Source organism: Trichomonas vaginalis, chromosome II (assembly GCF_026262505.1).
Source record: "Trichomonas vaginalis G3 chromosome II, whole genome shotgun sequence".
In the NCBI taxonomy this organism is placed as follows: Eukaryota; Parabasalia; order Trichomonadida; family Trichomonadidae; genus Trichomonas; species Trichomonas vaginalis.
The window spans coordinates 4,952,500-4,971,184 of NC_067204.1; the positions used below are offsets into that span (position 1 = coordinate 4,952,500).

The 18,685-nt window shown below is 29.3% G+C and overlaps 1 protein-coding gene across 1 annotated transcript; it reads left to right on the forward strand.

The window, feature by feature from the left end:
• Nucleotides 1-5,736: 5,736 nt before the first annotated feature.
• On the forward strand, nucleotides 5,737-6,228 carry TVAGG3_0488220 (regulation of choline O-acetyltransferase protein; the record flags this gene model as incomplete). The annotated part of the gene is made up of 1 exon (XM_051236090.1): nucleotides 5,737-6,228. One exon carries the CDS (start codon nucleotides 5,737-5,739, stop codon nucleotides 6,226-6,228), a length of 492 nt encoding a protein of 163 aa, XP_051093914.1.
• Nucleotides 6,229-18,685: the final 12,457 nt, after the last annotated feature.

The following is an 18,685-nucleotide window of genomic DNA, read 5'->3' on the forward strand; positions in this document are numbered from 1 at the left end:
GGTCGGGTAAATGTCAGATTTGCGACATTTTCTGATATGATATTCGGATTCTACGTTGATAATAATGCATATAGAATAAGGGTTTCGTTTTGCTAAAATTGTCACTTTTATAGCATATTTGTTTTTGGATGTTTTGCGAAACCAAAAAAAAAAAAAACTATGATATACAATGTGTGTGTAAAGAAAATACTTTATTTACTAGTTAAAAAATCATTTGGTATTGATCAAGTTATTTTTTCTGGATAAGATATTATATGGATAATTGGATAGAAAATACAATTATATAATCTTGTACCTGGTTTAATTAAGCTAATTGTCATCAGAAACTTGTAATTTTTATGAATTTCAGATTTTCTTTTCATTACTGCTTTTCTTAATAGGTCAAGTTCTTATTTACGTTATAAAGTATGATATTTACAAATATCAAGTTATCATGTTTTTTGAGAAATTATGAGAAACAAACAAAAATGAAAAAGATAGGAATAGCAATGAATAGTGATGTGGGTATAGAAAATGTAAGAGATATGAATGCAAAGCAATCAGTATTTAGGACATTGACCATAGATTTCGAAAAAAAAATGCTGCATATTGAGCAAAAACTATGATTATATTATAAGGCTGTCATTTAAAGCATAATGAAACTATTCCCTTTTCATTTTAATCGAATAAGATAGTAAAGATTTTTGAATTAGCTAGAAACTGATGAGATGTTTTCACAAATCAGATTTTTAATCTCTATAATGCATAATTCACTCAATATCTCAATTTTGATATTGCGAGATATTTTTGCTATCGGTTTCGCAATTTTGACACAATAGCAAGAGGGTTCTATAAGCATTATTATCAACGTAGAATCTGAATATCATATCAGAAAATGTCGCAAATCTGACATTTACCCGACCAAATAGCAAAAATAATTGAATACTTTTCGCCAAAACTTTAAAAATCGATAAAAATATGAAATATAGATATTAAAGAGACTTTTTATATAATATTCATAAAGATTTTCCAAAAATATGATACCGCAAAATTAAAAAAGTGACGTCTTGAGTGGAGTCAAAGGTCGAAATTGCTAGCTAAATGTTTTTTTAGCGAAATTGCGTATTGTACGTTTTTTTCGCAAAACGAAACCCTTAAGTAAATACTTATATTACTTCTTTTGCAATATGTAAAGATGATATATAATTAACCATTAAAAATTGTCATTTTTATCGGATAATTGAAATTTAAAAATAAACAAATTATAACACAAATCAATAATATATTTAATTGACAAATTATCAAGAATAATTGAATGATTATTTTTTGAAGTTTAATTGAAATTATTCAATTAAATCAATTATTTCAATTTTTTTCAAATGTTTTTCTTGTTTGTTCTAGCGAATTCACACGCATTTCAATGTATGCATAATGAAAATGAGTACTGGCTTGTTCCCAAAATAGATCTTGCTTCAATAAAGCATCAAAAGAGAAAATTAACAGAATCTTCATGGCGAAACATTCGTATTAAAATCGTCACAGACTTTATCACATGGGAACTCGATGATGAATTTAAATGTAAGACCGTTGGGCAAACAATTTCATGGGAGCGTGGGACACATCTATGTACGGAAGATGATTTTTTAAATGCTTCACGAAGAGCGAATCTTTTAAGGACATTGGATAATGTTAGAATATATATAGAGAAGTTACTCAAAGTGATACCCGTTACAGGATCGATTACTATGGATTCGGCTGGTTCATATACTTTTACGTATTCTCCATTGAAAAGTTATACAGGCTATGATTTAATATTACCAGTCGTTCTTAAGAATTTCGGTGGTGATAGTCCTCTTGCAATGGCTGGTCCAACTGGTTATGAAAGAACATACAAGCGTCCAATTAGTGGAATTATATACTTAAATACAAAGAAAATTCCAGATAATACACAAAGTGAGTCAACATGGCAACGTTGGTACTTCCAAGTTTTAATTCATGAAATTTGTCATGCACTTGGTGTTACTGGTTCAATGTTTTCTTGGTATCATCCTTATGAGAACTCACAACCATATAACAATCCAACATGTCAACTTACAATACACAAGAAGTCTTTCACATTCTTAACAACTCCTTATTCTCACATCTTCGCGAAGAAACGATATGGTGTTGAAACATTCTCAAATGGAACTCACAGTTGTCCATCAGGTATCGAAATTGAAGACGGTGGTGGTGAAGGCACATCTGGTTCCCACCTTGAAGGACGTGTTTTTTACTCAGATTTAATGACGGGAACTGTGATGTCTGATGCATCAGGGCCATTTCAACGACTTACAGATGCAGTGATGGCCAATATACAAGATACAGGAAATTACAAGTGTGATTGGAAATATGCACAACCACTTGTATGGGGTAATCCAGAATCAACAATTGGTGGCCAACCAATCAATGACTTTGCAACAGGTGTTCCGTCTAAAGTTTTCCCCGATCACTACATGAAGAAACCAACCGGTGACAATCTTGGTGGAACGGGTTTTGACTTCAAAACATGGGGGAGTTCGTCGAGTGTTGTGAAAGACTCTGAGATTTCATGTCCAAGTAATGACATTAAATATCAGCAATATTGTGGTCCGGCTCGTTATGAATTTTATAATCCATCAAAAGCTGATTTGCCTGCAAAGAGATATCTTTATGACTATATAAATGTTGCATATCCCCAAGATAGCTGTCCTGATGGTCAAGCAATTTTGCCTGGAGCCACTCAATTTAGCAATGTTTTTGAATTATGTGCTCCATACAAATGTAATAAATATGATAGCTTTACACTGAACGTAACAACTCTCGGAAAAACAACTATTATAGAATGTAATAAGAGCAATGTTGGTGCAGCTTTTTCTTACGAAGTGCCTTCCTCATTTATTTCATATCCAAGAACAGCATATTGTGTTCATCCAGAAATATTCTGCAGATCAGTTAAACTTAATGAAATGAATTTTGTTGCAGATCCATTCGATCCAAACACAGTCCAACTTCAAGATCCATATAAAACGCCATCTCCAACACCAAATACACCTGCGCTGAGCTCCCAAATAGAACCAACACCTGATCCAAATGAACCAAGTGAATCCGATGATTCTAAGTCAGATTCAGGTAAGAAAGGACTCTCAACCAAGATGTGGATCATCATTGGTGCATCGGTTGGGGCTGTTATTCTGATAATCCTTATTGTAACCATTATTGTGTGCAAGGTCAAAGGTAGTAAAGAGACGTCCAGTGATCATGATCAAGATTTATTTGTTTGAATTATCTTTTTTTGACCTTTTATTTAATTTATGATGCGTTAACTAAAATGAATTATGATTTATAATAAAATATCAATTATTTATGTCAAAACAAAATATCCATCTCGAGTTTTTCCATCTCATTACATGAAGAAACCAACCGGTGACAATCTTGGTGAATCAGGTTTTGACTTCAAGACATGGGAGTCTTCACCAGCTCTTATGAAAGACTCTGAAAATTCATGTCCAAGCAAACGTTTGCAGGAATCATATTAATCACTTTGAACAAATCCGATTTATGCATTGAACTACACTACATAGAGATAAAATTAATAATTTTCATTTGAAATGTTGGTTATATGTCTAATTATATGGTATATAACATTTAACTCAACTTATGATAAAATAATGTTTTAAGATTAAGAAAATTTCTAACTATTTGCCCAAAGGTATGCACTACATAAACTATATCGACAAAATAATGATTTCAAATGAACATTAAATTTAAATGAATAAGAGAGAAAAAATAAGTGAAATGTGATTAAAAATACTATACTACATAGTTGCTGACTGCGTAAGGAAGTGAGATGTACTTATCAATAGCACATCGTCAAGACAAGAGTGACTGATTTGACAGAATGTAACTTTTATGACAACGATCAATTAATTTTTAATAATTTGTATACCAATATAGTAAATTTACTATTTAATCAACAACCGATTATCATAAATACAATTTTTTGTTTAAATTGAACAATTGAATTATGCAAATTTATAAAAAAAGGTTTGTTTGTTCCATTTATATTAAAATTTTTACCTTCAAAAAAATTGAATGATATTCGTCTAAAAAGATAATTTAATGAAATCGAATATTAATATGAACTCGGATATAATTTACGATACATCCCATTTGAAATTCAAAGGTTGTAAAAATTGTTGTTCGATATATTCAAGCAAATATTGTTTAATATATTGAATTGAACAAGCCATAACACTTCCGCATTTTTTGAAGGTATGCAACAAATTCAATTTTATAATGTTTTTGTTGCTTTTTTTAGCCAATTCTCATGAATTTAGATGCATGCATAATGAGAATGAAGATTGGCTCGTTCCAAAAATAGATCCTTCTTCAATAAAGCATCAAAAGAGAAAATTGCAAGAATCTTCATGGCAAAACATTCGTATTAAAATTGTTACAGATTTCATCACAGGTGAACTCGATGATGATCTTAAATGTAAAAGTATCGGACAACAAATTTCATGGAGATACGGCACAATTACATGTACAGAAGAAGATTTTTTAAATGCGTCACGAAAAGCGAATCTTTTAAGGACATTGGATAATGTTAGAATATATTTAGAGAAGTTGCTTAAAGTAATACCTGTTTCAGGCCCAATTACAATGGAGACTTCTTCATCGAACTCTTTTACATACTCTCCAAAGAAAAGTTATACAGGCTATGATTTAATATTACCAGTTGTTCTTAGGAATTTCGGTAGTGATAGTCCTCTTGCAATGGCTGGCCCTACTGATTATGATTCTGTCTATAGTCGTCCAATCAGTGGCATTGTATACTTAAATACGAAGCAAATACCAGACAATACTCAAAGCGAATCAACATGGCAACGTTGGTTCTTCCAAGTTTTAATTCATGAAATTTGTCATGCACTTGGTGTTACTGATTCAATGTTTTCTTGGTATCATCCTTATGAGAACTCACAACCATATAACAATCCAACATGTCAACTTACAATACACAAGAAGTCTTTCACATTCTTAACAACTCCTTATTCTCACATCTTCGCGAAGAAACGATATGGTGTTGAAACATTCTCAAATGGAACTCACAGTTGTCCATCAGGTATCGAAATTGAAGACGGTGGCGGTTACGGAACAGCCGGTTCCCACCTTGAAGGACGTGCTTTCTATTCAGAGTTAATGACAGGAAGTTCGATGTCTGATGCATCAGGTCCATTTGAGAGACTTACAGATGCAGTGATGGCAATATTACAAGATACAGGAAATTACAAGTGTGATTGGAGATATGCACAACCACTTGTTTGGGGTAATCCAGAATCAACAATTGGTGGCCAACCAATCAATGACTTTGCAACAGGTCCTCCATCTAAAGTTTTCCCCGATCACTACATGAAGAAACCAAATGGTGACAATCTTGGTGCCACAGGCTTCAACTTCAAGACATGGGGAAGTTGGCTTCCATTAAAAGCTGATTCTGAAATTTCATGTCCAAGCCAATTCATTAACTATCAACAATATTGTGGTCCAGCACGTTATGAGTTTTATAATCCGTTGAAAGCAGATTTTCAATACAACAAATATATTTTTGACTTCATCAATGTAACATATCCTTCCAATAGTTGCCCAGATGGTCAAGCAATTTTACCTGGAGCATCTGAGTATGGAAATGTATACGATGTTTGTGGAACATATAAATGCAACAAATATGATAGTTACACGATGAATGTAACTACATTTGAAAAAACAACCACAATCACATGCAATAAGAGCAATGTCGGTCAAGCATTCTATTATTATATTCCTGCCAGCTATGGTTATGTGTTAAGAGCAGCATATTGTGTCCATCCAGAAATATTCTGCAGAACAGTTAAACTTCATGAAATGAATTTTGTTGCTGATCCATTCGATCCAAATTCAGTCCAACTTCAAGATCCATATAAAACACCAACTCCAACACCAAAGCCAACACCGAATACACAATCTTCAGGAGACTCAACATCAAGCACAAATGGATCAGGTGAATCAGGCAACAATGACTCCAAATCAAATAATGGAAAGAAAGGAATCTCATCTAAGGTGTGGATCATCGTTGGCGTCATTATCGGTGTAGTTGTTATTATCGCCCTTATTGTCACTATTATTGTTTGCAAAGCCAAAGGCAGTAAGGAAACAGCAAGCGATGACAAAATTAATAAGGATTTCTTAGTATAAATTTAATAATTTTTTTTTGACATGCAAGCTTTATCTCCCAATTTTCTATAATAAAAAGTTAATATTTTATAAATCTCTGCTTAGTTCCTAACATGGCTATTATACTCTTTTGCCATTAGAATAAAGATATGTTGATATTATCGGAGCGTTTAAAGAATAAAAATTTTAAGTCTTCAATTTTGGTTTGGTTTAAGTGCTTCTATCTCTCAATCTAAAAAAGATTGTAGCTATATATACTCGCATGGACTCATGCATAGAATTAGTATATTTTCACTGAATGAAAACAAATCTATCTCCAGGAAAAAACCGAAAATTAGAGATTACAAAATTTTTTATGAACGACTAATGAAAGTCTCTAAATTTTAATTTTTATAGTATATTGCTCTAAACAATGTTTGTAAAATTTATTGATATGTAATGATTTCATGATATTGTGATATCAATGTGTTTTGAATTAAAATTTGCTTGAAAACTAATAATCTGGACAAAAGAATTGTGAAACAAAGTTTATTAATATTTTATAGAAGGATTATATAATAGAAATTGGTTATACTTACATTTTTGGTCAATCAATTTTGAAAACAAGAAGATTTTAACGATGCTAAAATATTAAAGCTTATAAGATATTGTGCTTATTTATGATTCTTTTTTGGATGTAATTCATGAATAAAAAAATTGATATCATTCTTTTTTTTTTTCTTTAATCATTGGAGTAAATTAAGGGTTTCGTTTTGCTAAAATTGTCACTTTTATAGCATATTTGTTTTTGGATGTTTTGCGAAACCAAAAAAAAACTATGATATACAATGTGTGTGTAAAGAAAATACTTTATTTACTAGTTAAAAATCATTTGGTATTGATCAAGTTATTTTTTCTGGATAAGATATTATATGGATAATTGGATAGAAAATACAATTATATAATCTTGTACCTGGTTTAATTAAGCTAATTGTCATCAGAAACTTGTAATTTTTATGAATTTCAGATTTTCTTTTCATTACTGCTTTTCTTAATAGGTCAAGTTCTTATTTACGTTATAAAGTATGATATTTACAAATATCAAGTTATCATGCTTTTTGAGAAATTATGAGAAACAAACAAAAATGAAAAAGATAGGAATAGCAATGAATAGTGATGTGGGTATAGAAAATGTAAGAGATATGAATGCAAAGCAATCAGTATTTAGGACATTGACCATAGATTTCGAAAAAAAAATGCTGCATATTGAGCAAAAACTATGATTATATTATAAGGCTGTCATTTAAAGCATAATGAAACTATTCCCTTTTCATTTTAATCGAATAAGATAGTAAAGATTTTTGAATTAGCTAGAAACTGATGAGATGTTTTCACAAATCAGATTTTTAATCTCTATAATGCATAATTCACTCAATATCTCAATTTTGATATTGCGAGATATTTTTGCTATCGGTTTCGCAATTTTGACACAATAGCAAGAGGGTTCTATAAGCATTATTATCAACGTAGAATCTGAATATCATATCAGAAAATGTCGCAAATCTGACATTTACCCGACCAAATAGCAAAAATAATTGAATACTTTTCGCCAAAACTTTAAAAATCGATAAAAATATGAAATATAGATATTAAAGAGACTTTTTATATAATATTCATAAAGATTTTCCAAAAATATGATACCGCAAAATTAAAAAAGTGACGTCTTGAGTGGAGTCAAAGGTCGAAATTGCTAGCTAAATGTTTTTTTAGCGAAATTGCGTATTGTACGTTTTTTTCGCAAAACGAAACCCTTATTTTGAATGATTAATAAATTTTATACATCAAGGTTTTCAAAAGATTACAAAACCGCATGATCAAATTTTATATATTATGTTGCATGCTAAGTTCGGTCAACGATAGAAATTGAGTGAAAATTAATCGTCGAGGAAGTACGATTATGTAGTAAAAATGTGTGGGATTTTTAATATTATATATTATTTATATAAATTTTTTGAGTCATTTTTAAGAAGCACATATAATTTTTTGAATTTAAATTAAAGTAGTGTCAAACGAATTTATCACTTAATTTAATACTCAGATTTCTTAAAATTAATGAAAAAAAGGTTTTCTGAGAACTTTTGAGAATGGTTTTCAAATTCCATTATTGAAAATATATAGGTATTGTATGAAATTCAAACTCTATATTTATTAAAATTCTAAATTTTTAATAAAATAACTTTTCAGAGGAATATGATTTTGAATGGTTGATTAATAAGTATAAAAATGTCTACGATTTTAAGGAGGGAATTGTTCCTTATGAGGTATACATCATAACTATATACCTCATAAGGAACAATTCCCTCTTGATAGCTGGGAAACTTTCTCTGAATAACTTATCATTTGGAGAAAGTTTCCCAGCTATCTATTAGAAACTAAAGGCTGTGAGGCACTAATATATAATCAGTGCCTCATAGCCTTTAGTTTCTTATTAAAAACGAGAAAACTTGTTCGAAATGATAAACAATTTCGAACAAGTTTTCTCGTTTTAAGGAGGGAATTGTTCCTTATGAGGTATACATCATAACTATATACCTCATAAGGAACAATTCCCTCTTGATATCCTGGATATTTTTGAATATATTTTTTTAATTAAAGTTCTCAAAAGTATTATCAAAAGTGATTTTTAAAAAATATCTCCAATGAATTAACTAATTAAAAGTATTATATTTTTAAAATTAAATAGTTTTTCAATTTTTTTGAAGGAATTGAGATACTTCCCACGACAATAAAATTGAGAGGTTTACATTATGACTGATCTTAGCATGCAACAATTATGCCAATACTAATATTTAATCCAATTTTTCCATAAAATTTTCCATACGATAGAGATGCATTTTTTAAAGAATGACAGCACAAAAATGATGGCTCTAAGTAACAAAAAGTTTCAAGTAGCAGCGCACTCAGTATTTTTAAAGTGTTGTTTCATTTAATTAACAAGAAGTTCAAAGACGACTTACGATTTATATCAAATTGCAAATATTTTATCGAAAAATCTCATACATGCTTAAGTTTGTTTGTAATTTGTGATTTTATGTGAACACATATGTTATTTGCATCTAGAAATTCCTTGATTAATCAGAAAATATTAATAACTCTATCTTTCATTTAACACACGCACCTAATATTCCTTTTAGGTTCAATAAACTAATCACATTAAAATGTTCTTTATATAATATTTTTTCATTAATCCATCTGTATACTTTGATATCTTCTTGATAAATTTAAATGTTTCAATGTTAAAAATAAAATTATTTTCATAATTAGATTCTACACGAGATCTGGACGCAAATAGCAAGATTGCTCACATAAGTTATATTATTTAATGATTTACGCTATGTAAAGAAATAATGTAAAGAAATTCACACGGTTGATTGATTAGTGTTAACCATTCATGCTATATAATATCGAATACAGATTAAAAGGTACATGTGAAGTACTTCACTATTTCAGCATCATTTTTCGTCTTCATTTAATCTTAAAAATGAAAACCATTATTTGTTACCAATTATTGTATTATATGGGTGTTTAATTTATACCATAAGGGTTTCGTTTTGCGAAAAAAAACGTACAATACGCAATTTCGCTAAAAAAACATTTAGCTAGCAATTTCGACCTTTGACTCCACTCAAGACGTCACTTTTTTAATTTTGCGGTATCATATTTTTGGAAAATCTTTATGAATATTATATAAAAAGTCTCTTTAATATCTATATTTCATATTTTTATCGATTTTTAAAGTTTTGGCGAAAAGTATTCAATTATTTTTGCTATTTGGTCGGGTAAATGTCAGATTTGCGACATTTTCTGATATGATATTCGGATTCTACGTTGATAATAATGCATATAGAATAAGGGTTTCGTTTTGCTAAAATTGTCACTTTTATAGCATATTTTTTTTGGATGTTTTTGGGAAACCAAAAAAAAAAAAAAACTATGATATACAATGTGTGTGTAAAGAAAATACTTTATTTACTAGTTAAAAAATCATTTGGTATTGATCAAGTTATTTTTTCTGGATAAGATATTATATGGATAATTGGATAGAAAATACAATTATATAATCTTGTACCTGGTTTAATTAAGCTAATTGTCATCAGAAACTTGTAATTTTTATGAATTTCAGATTTTCTTTTCATTACTGCTTTTCTTAATAGGTCAAGTTCTTATTTACGTTATAAAGTATGATATTTACAAATATCAAGTTATCATGTTTTTTGAGAAATTATGAGAAACAAACAAAAATGAAAAAGATAGGAATAGCAATGAATAGTGATGTGGGTATAGAAAATGTAAGAGATATGAATGCAAAGCAATCAGTATTTAGGACATTGACCATAGATTTCGAAAAAAAAATGCTGCATATTGAGCGAAAACTATGATTATATTATAAGGCTGTCATTTAAAGCATAATGAAACTATTCCCTTTTCATTTTAATCGAATAAGATAGTAAAGATTTTTGAATTAGCTAGAAACTGATGAGATGTTTTCACAAATCAGATTTTTAATCTCTATAATGCATAATTCACTCAATATCTCAATTTTGATATTGCGAGATATTTTTGCTATCGGTTTCGCAATTTTGACACAATAGCAAGAGGGTTCTATAAGCATTATTATCAACGTAGAATCTGAATATCATATCAGAAAATGTCGCAAATCTGACATTTACCCGACCAAATAGCAAAAATAATTGAATACTTTTCGCCAAAACTTTAAAAATCGATAAAAATATGAAATATAGATATTAAAGAGACTTTTTATATAATATTCATAAAGATTTTCCAAAAATATGATACCGCAAAATTAAAAAAGTGACGTCTTGAGTGGAGTCAAAGGTCGAAATTGCTAGCTAAATGTTTTTTTAGCGAAATTGCGTATTGTACGTTTTTTTCGCAAAACGAAACCCTTATTTTGAATGATTAATAAATTTTATACATCAAGGTTTTCAAAAGATTACAAAACCGCATGATCAAATTTTATATATTATGCCAATACTAATATTTAATCCAATTTTTCCATAAAATTTTCCATACGATAGAGATGCATTTTTTAAAGAATGACAGCACAAAAATGATGGCTCTAAGTAACAAAAAGTTTCAAGTAGCAGCGCACTCAGTATTTTTAAAGTGTTGTTTCATTTAATTAACAAGAAGTTCAAAGACGACTTACGATTTATATCAAATTGCAAATATTTTATCGAAAAATCTCATACATGCTTAAGTTTGTTTGTAATTTGTGATTTTATGTGAACACATATGTTATTTGCATCTAGAAATTCCTTGATTAATCAGAAAATATTAATAACTCTATCTTTCATTTAAACACACGCACCTAATATTCCTTTTAGGTTCAATAAACTAATCACATTAAAATGTTCTTTATATAATATTTTTTCATTAATCCATCTGTATACTTTGATATCTTCTTGATAAATTTAAATGTTTCAATGTTAAAAATAAAATTATTTTCATAATTAGATTCTACACGAGATCTGGACGCAAATAGCAAGATTGCTCACATAAGTTATATTATTTAATGATTTACGCTATGTAAAGAAATAATGTAAAGAAATTCACACGGTTGATTGATTAGTGTTAACCATTCATGCTATATAATATCGAATACAGATTAAAAGGTACATGTGAAGTACTTCACTATTTCAGCATCATTTTTCGTCTTCATTTAATCTTAAAAATGAAAACCATTATTTGTTACCAATTATTGTATTATATGGGTGTTTAATTTATACCATAAGGGTTTCGTTTTGCGAAAAAAACGTACAATACGCAATTTCGCTAAAAAAACATTTAGCTAGCAATTTCGACCTTTGACTCCACTCAAGACGTCACTTTTTTAATTTTGCGGTATCATATTTTTGGAAAATCTTTATGAATATTATATAAAAAGTCTCTTTAATATCTATATTTCATATTTTTATCGATTTTTAAAGTTTTGGCGAAAAGTATTCAATTATTTTTGCTATTTGGTCGGGTAAATGTCAGATTTGCGACATTTTCTGATATGATATTCGGATTCTACGTTGATAATAATGCATATAGAATAAGGGTTTCGTTTTGCTAAAATTGTCACTTTTATAGCATATTTGTTTTTGGATGTTTTGCGAAACCAAAAAAAAAAAACTATGATATACAATGTGTGTGTAAAGAAAATACTTTATTTACTAGTTAAAAAATCATTTGGTATTGATCAAGTTATTTTTTCTGGATAAGATATTATATGGATAATTGGATAGAAAATACAATTATATAATCTTGTACCTGGTTTAATTAAGCTAATTGTCATCAGAAACTTGTAATTTTTATGAATTTCAGATTTTCTTTTCATTACTGCTTTTCTTAATAGGTCAAGTTCTTATTTACGTTATAAAGTATGATATTTACAAATATCAAGTTATCATGTTTTTTGAGAAATTATGAGAAACAAACAAAAATGAAAAAGATAGGAATAGCAATGAATAGTGATGTGGGTATAGAAAATGTAAGAGATATGAATGCAAAGCAATCAGTATTTAGGACATTGACCATAGATTTCGAAAAAAAAATGCTGCATATTGAGCAAAAACTATGATTATATTATAAGGCTGTCATTTAAAGCATAATGAAACTATTCCCTTTTCATTTTAATCGAATAAGATAGTAAAGATTTTTGAATTAGCTAGAAACTGATGAGATGTTTTCACAAATCAGATTTTTAATCTCTATAATGCATAATTCACTCAATATCTCAATTTTGATATTGCGAGATATTTTTGCTATCGGTTTCGCAATTTTGACACAATAGCAAGAGGGTTCTATAAGCATTATTATCAACGTAGAATCTGAATATCATATCAGAAAATGTCGCAAATCTGACATTTACCCGACCAAATAGCAAAAATAATTGAATACTTTTCGCCAAAACTTTAAAAATCGATAAAAATATGAAATATAGATATTAAAGAGACTTTTTATATAATATTCATAAAGATTTTCCAAAAATATGATACCGCAAAATTAAAAAAGTGACGTCTTGAGTGGAGTCAAAGGTCGAAATTGCTAGCTAAATGTTTTTTTAGCGAAATTGCGTATTGTACGTTTTTTTCGCAAAACGAAACCCTTATTTTGAATGATTAATAAATTTTATACATCAAGGTTTTCAAAAGATTACAAAACCGCATGATCAAATTTTATATATTATGCCAATACTAATATTTAATCCAATTTTTCCATAAAATTTTCCATACGATAGAGATGCATTTTTTAAAGAATGACAGCACAAAAATGATGGCTCTAAGTAACAAAAAGTTTCAAGTAGCAGCGCACTCAGTATTTTTAAAGTGTTGTTTCATTTAATTAACAAGAAGTTCAAAGACGACTTACGATTTATATCAAATTGCAAATATTTTATCGAAAAATCTCATACATGCTTAAGTTTGTTTGTAATTTGTGATTTTATGTGAACACATATGTTATTTGCATCTAGAAATTCCTTGATTAATCAGAAAATATTAATAACTCTATCTTTCATTTAACACACGCACCTAATATTCCTTTTAGGTTCAATAAACTAATCACATTAAAATGTTCTTTATATAATATTTTTTCATTAATCCATCTGTATACTTTGATATCTTCTTGATAAATTTAAATGTTTCAATGTTAAAAATAAAATTATTTTCATAATTAGATTCTACACGAGATCTGGACGCAAATAGCAAGATTGCTCACATAAGTTATATTATTTAATGATTTACGCTATGTAAAGAAATAATGTAAAGAAATTCACACGGTTGATTGATTAGTGTTAACCATTCATGCTATATAATATCGAATACAGATTAAAAGGTACATGTGAAGTACTTCACTATTTCAGCATCATTTTTCGTCTTCATTTAATCTTAAAAATGAAAACCATTATTTGTTACCAATTATTGTATTATATGGGTGTTTAATTTATACCATAAGGGTTTCGTTTTGCGAAAAAAACGTACAATACGCAATTTCGCTAAAAAAACATTTAGCTAGCAATTTCGACCTTTGACTCCACTCAAGACGTCACTTTTTTAATTTTGCGGTATCATATTTTTGGAAAATCTTTATGAATATTATATAAAAAGTCTCTTTAATATCTATATTTCATATTTTTATCGATTTTTAAAGTTTTGGCGAAAAGTATTCAATTATTTTTGCTATTTGGTCGGGTAAATGTCAGATTTGCGACATTTTCTGATATGATATTCGGATTCTACGTTGATAATAATGCATATAGAATAAGGGTTTCGTTTTGCTAAAATTGTCACTTTTATAGCATATTTGTTTTTGGATGTTTTGCGAAACCAAAAAAAAAAAAAAACTATGATATACAATGTGTGTGTAAAGAAAATACTTTATTTACTAGTTAAAAAATCATTTGGTATTGATCAAGTTATTTTTTCTGGATAAGATATTATATGGATAATTGGATAGAAAATACAATTATATAATCTTGTACCTGGTTTAATTAAGCTAATTGTCATCAGAAACTTGTAATTTTTATGAATTTCAGATTTTCTTTTCATTACTGCTTTTCTTAATAGGTCAAGTTCTTATTTACGTTATAAAGTATGATATTTACAAATATCAAGTTATCATGTTTTTTGAGAAATTATGAGAAACAAACAAAAATGAAAAAGATAGGAATAGCAATGAATAGTGATGTGGGTATAGAAAATGTAAGAGATATGAATGCAAAGCAATCAGTATTTAGGACATTGACCATAGATTTCGAAAAAAAAATGCTGCATATTGAGCAAAAACTATGATTATATTATAAGGCTGTCATTTAAAGCATAATGAAACTATTCCCTTTTCATTTTAATCGAATAAGATAGTAAAGATTTTTGAATTAGCTAGAAACTGATGAGATGTTTTCACAAATCAGATTTTTAATCTCTATAATGCATAATTCACTCAATATCTCAATTTTGATATTGCGAGATATTTTTGCTATCGGTTTCGCAATTTTGACACAATAGCAAGAGGGTTCTATAAGCATTATTATCAACGTAGAATCTGAATATCATATCAGAAAATGTCGCAAATCTGACATTTACCCGACCAAATAGCAAAAATAATTGAATACTTTTCGCCAAAACTTTAAAAATCGATAAAAATATGAAATATAGATATTAAAGAGACTTTTTATATAATATTCATAAAGATTTTCCAAAAATATGATACCGCAAAATTAAAAAAGTGACGTCTTGAGTGGAGTCAAAGGTCGAAATTGCTAGCTAAATGTTTTTTTAGCGAAATTGCGTATTGTACGTTTTTTTCGCAAAACGAAACCCTTAAGTAAATACTTATATTACTTCTTTTGCAATATGTAAAGATGATATATAATTAACCATTAAAAATTGTCATTTTTATCGGATAATTGAAATTTAAAAATAAACAAATTATAACACAAATCAATAATATATTTAATTGACAAATTATCAAGAATAATTGAATGATTATTTTTTGAAGTTTAATTGAAATTATTCAATTAAATCAATTATTTCAATTTTTTTCAAATGTTTTTCTTGTTTGTTCTAGCGAATTCACACGCATTTCAATGTATGCATAATGAAAATGAGTACTGGCTTGTTCCCAAAATAGATCTTGCTTCAATAAAGCATCAAAAGAGAAAATTAACAGAATCTTCATGGCGAAACATTCGTATTAAAATCGTCACAGACTTTATCACATGGGAACTCGATGATGAATTTAAATGTAAGACCGTTGGGCAAACAATTTCATGGGAGCGTGGGACACATCTATGTACGGAAGATGATTTTTTAAATGCTTCACGAAGAGCGAATCTTTTAAGGACATTGGATAATGTTAGAATATATATAGAGAAGTTACTCAAAGTGATACCCGTTACAGGATCGATTACTATGGATTCGGCTGGTTCATATACTTTTACGTATTCTCCATTGAAAAGTTATACAGGCTATGATTTAATATTACCAGTCGTTCTTAAGAATTTCGGTGGTGATAGTCCTCTTGCAATGGCTGGTCCAACTGGTTATGAAAGAACATACAAGCGTCCAATTAGTGGAATTATATACTTAAATACAAAGAAAATTCCAGATAATACACAAAGTGAGTCAACATGGCAACGTTGGTACTTCCAAGTTTTAATTCATGAAATTTGTCATGCACTTGGTGTTACTGGTTCAATGTTTTCTTCGTATCATCCTTATGAGAACTCACAACCATATACAATCCAACATGTCAACTTACAATACACAAGAAGTCTTTCACATTCTTAACAACTCCTTATTCTCACATCTTCGCGAAGAAACGATATGGTGTTGAAACATTCTCAAATGGAACTCACAGTTGTCCATCAGGTATCGAAATTGAAGACGGTGGTGGTGAAGGCACATCTGGTTCCCACCTTGAAGGACGTGTTTTTTACTCAGATTTAATGACGGGAACTGTGATGTCTGATGCATCAGGGCCATTTCAACGACTTACAGATGCAGTGATGGCAATATTACAAGATACAGGAAATTACAAGTGTGATTGGAAATATGCACAACCACTTGTATGGGGTAATCCAGAATCAACAATTGGTGGCCAACCAATCAATGACTTTGCAACAGGTGTTCCGTCTAAAGTTTTCCGATCACTACATGAAGAAACCAACCGGTGACAATCTTGGTGGAACGGGTTTTGACTTCAAAACATGGGGGAGTTCGTCGAGTGTTGTGAAAGACTCTGAGATTTCATGTCCAAGTAATGACATTAAATATCAGCAATATTGTGGTCCGGCTCGTTATGAATTTTATAATCCATCAAAAGCTGATTTGCCTGCAAAGAGATATCTTTATGACTATATAAATGTTGCATATCCCCAAGATAGCTGTCCTGATGGTCAAGCAATTTTGCCTGGAGCCACTCAATTTAGCAATGTTTTTGAATTATGTGCTCCATACAAATGTAATAAATATGATAGCTTTACACTGAACGTAACAACTCTCGGAAAAACAACTATTATAGAATGTAATAAGAGCAATGTTGGTGCAGCTTTTTCTTACGAAGTGCCTTCCTCATTTATTTCATATCCAAGAACAGCATATTGTGTTCATCCAGAAATATTCTGCAGATCAGTTAAACTTAATGAAATGAATTTTGTTGCAGATCCATTCGATCCAAACACAGTCCAACTTCAAGATCCATATAAAACGCCATCTCCAACACCAAATACACCTGCGCTGAGCTCCCAAATAGAACCAACACCTGATCCAAATGAACCAAGTGAATCCGATGATTCTAAGTCAGATTCAGGTAAGAAAGGACTCTCAACCAAGATGTGGATCATCATTGGTGCATCGGTTGGGGCTGTTATTCTGATAATCCTTATTGTAACCATTATTGTGTGCAAGGTCAAAGGTAGTAAAGAGACGTCCAGTGATCATGATCAAGATTTATTTGTTTGAATTATCTTTTTTTGACCTTTTATTTAATTTATGATGCGTTAACTAAAATGAATTATGATTTATAATAAAATATCAATTATTTATGTCAAAACAAAATATCCATCTCGAGTTTTTCCATCTCATTACATGAAGAAACCAACCGGTGACAATCTTGGTGAATCAGGTTTTGACTTCAAGACATGGGAGTCTTCACCAGCTCTTATGAAAGACTCTGAAAATTCATGTCCAAGCAAACGTTTGCAGGAATCATATTAATCACTTTGAACAAATCCGATTTATGCATTGAACTACACTACATAGAGATAAAATTAATAATTTTCATTTGAAATGTTGGTTATATGTCTAATTATATGGTATATAACATTTAACTCAACTTATGATAAAATAATGTTTTAAGATTAAGAAAATTTCTAACTATTTGCCCAAAGGTATGCACTACATAAACTATATCGACAAAATAATGATTTCAAATGAACATTAAATTTAAATGAATAAGAGAGAAAAAATAAGTGAAATGTGATTAAAAATACTATACTACATAGTTGCTGACTGCGTAAGGAAGTGAGATGTACTTATCAATAGCACATCGTCAAGACAAGAGTGACTGATTTGACAGAATGTAACTTTTATGACAACGATCAATTAATTTTTAATAATTTGTATACCAATATAGTAAATTTACTATTTAATCAACAACCGATTATCATAAATACAATTTTTTGTTTAAATTGAACAATTGAATTATGCAAATTTATAAAAAAAGGTTTGTTTGTTCCATTTATATTAAAATTTTTACCTTCAAAAAAATTGAATGATATTCGTCTAAAAAGATAATTTAATGAAATCGAATATTAATATGAACTCGGATATAATTTACGATACATCCCATTTGAAATTCAAAGGTTGTAAAAATTGTTGTTCGATATATTCAAGCAAATATTGTTTAATATATTGAATTGAACAAGCCA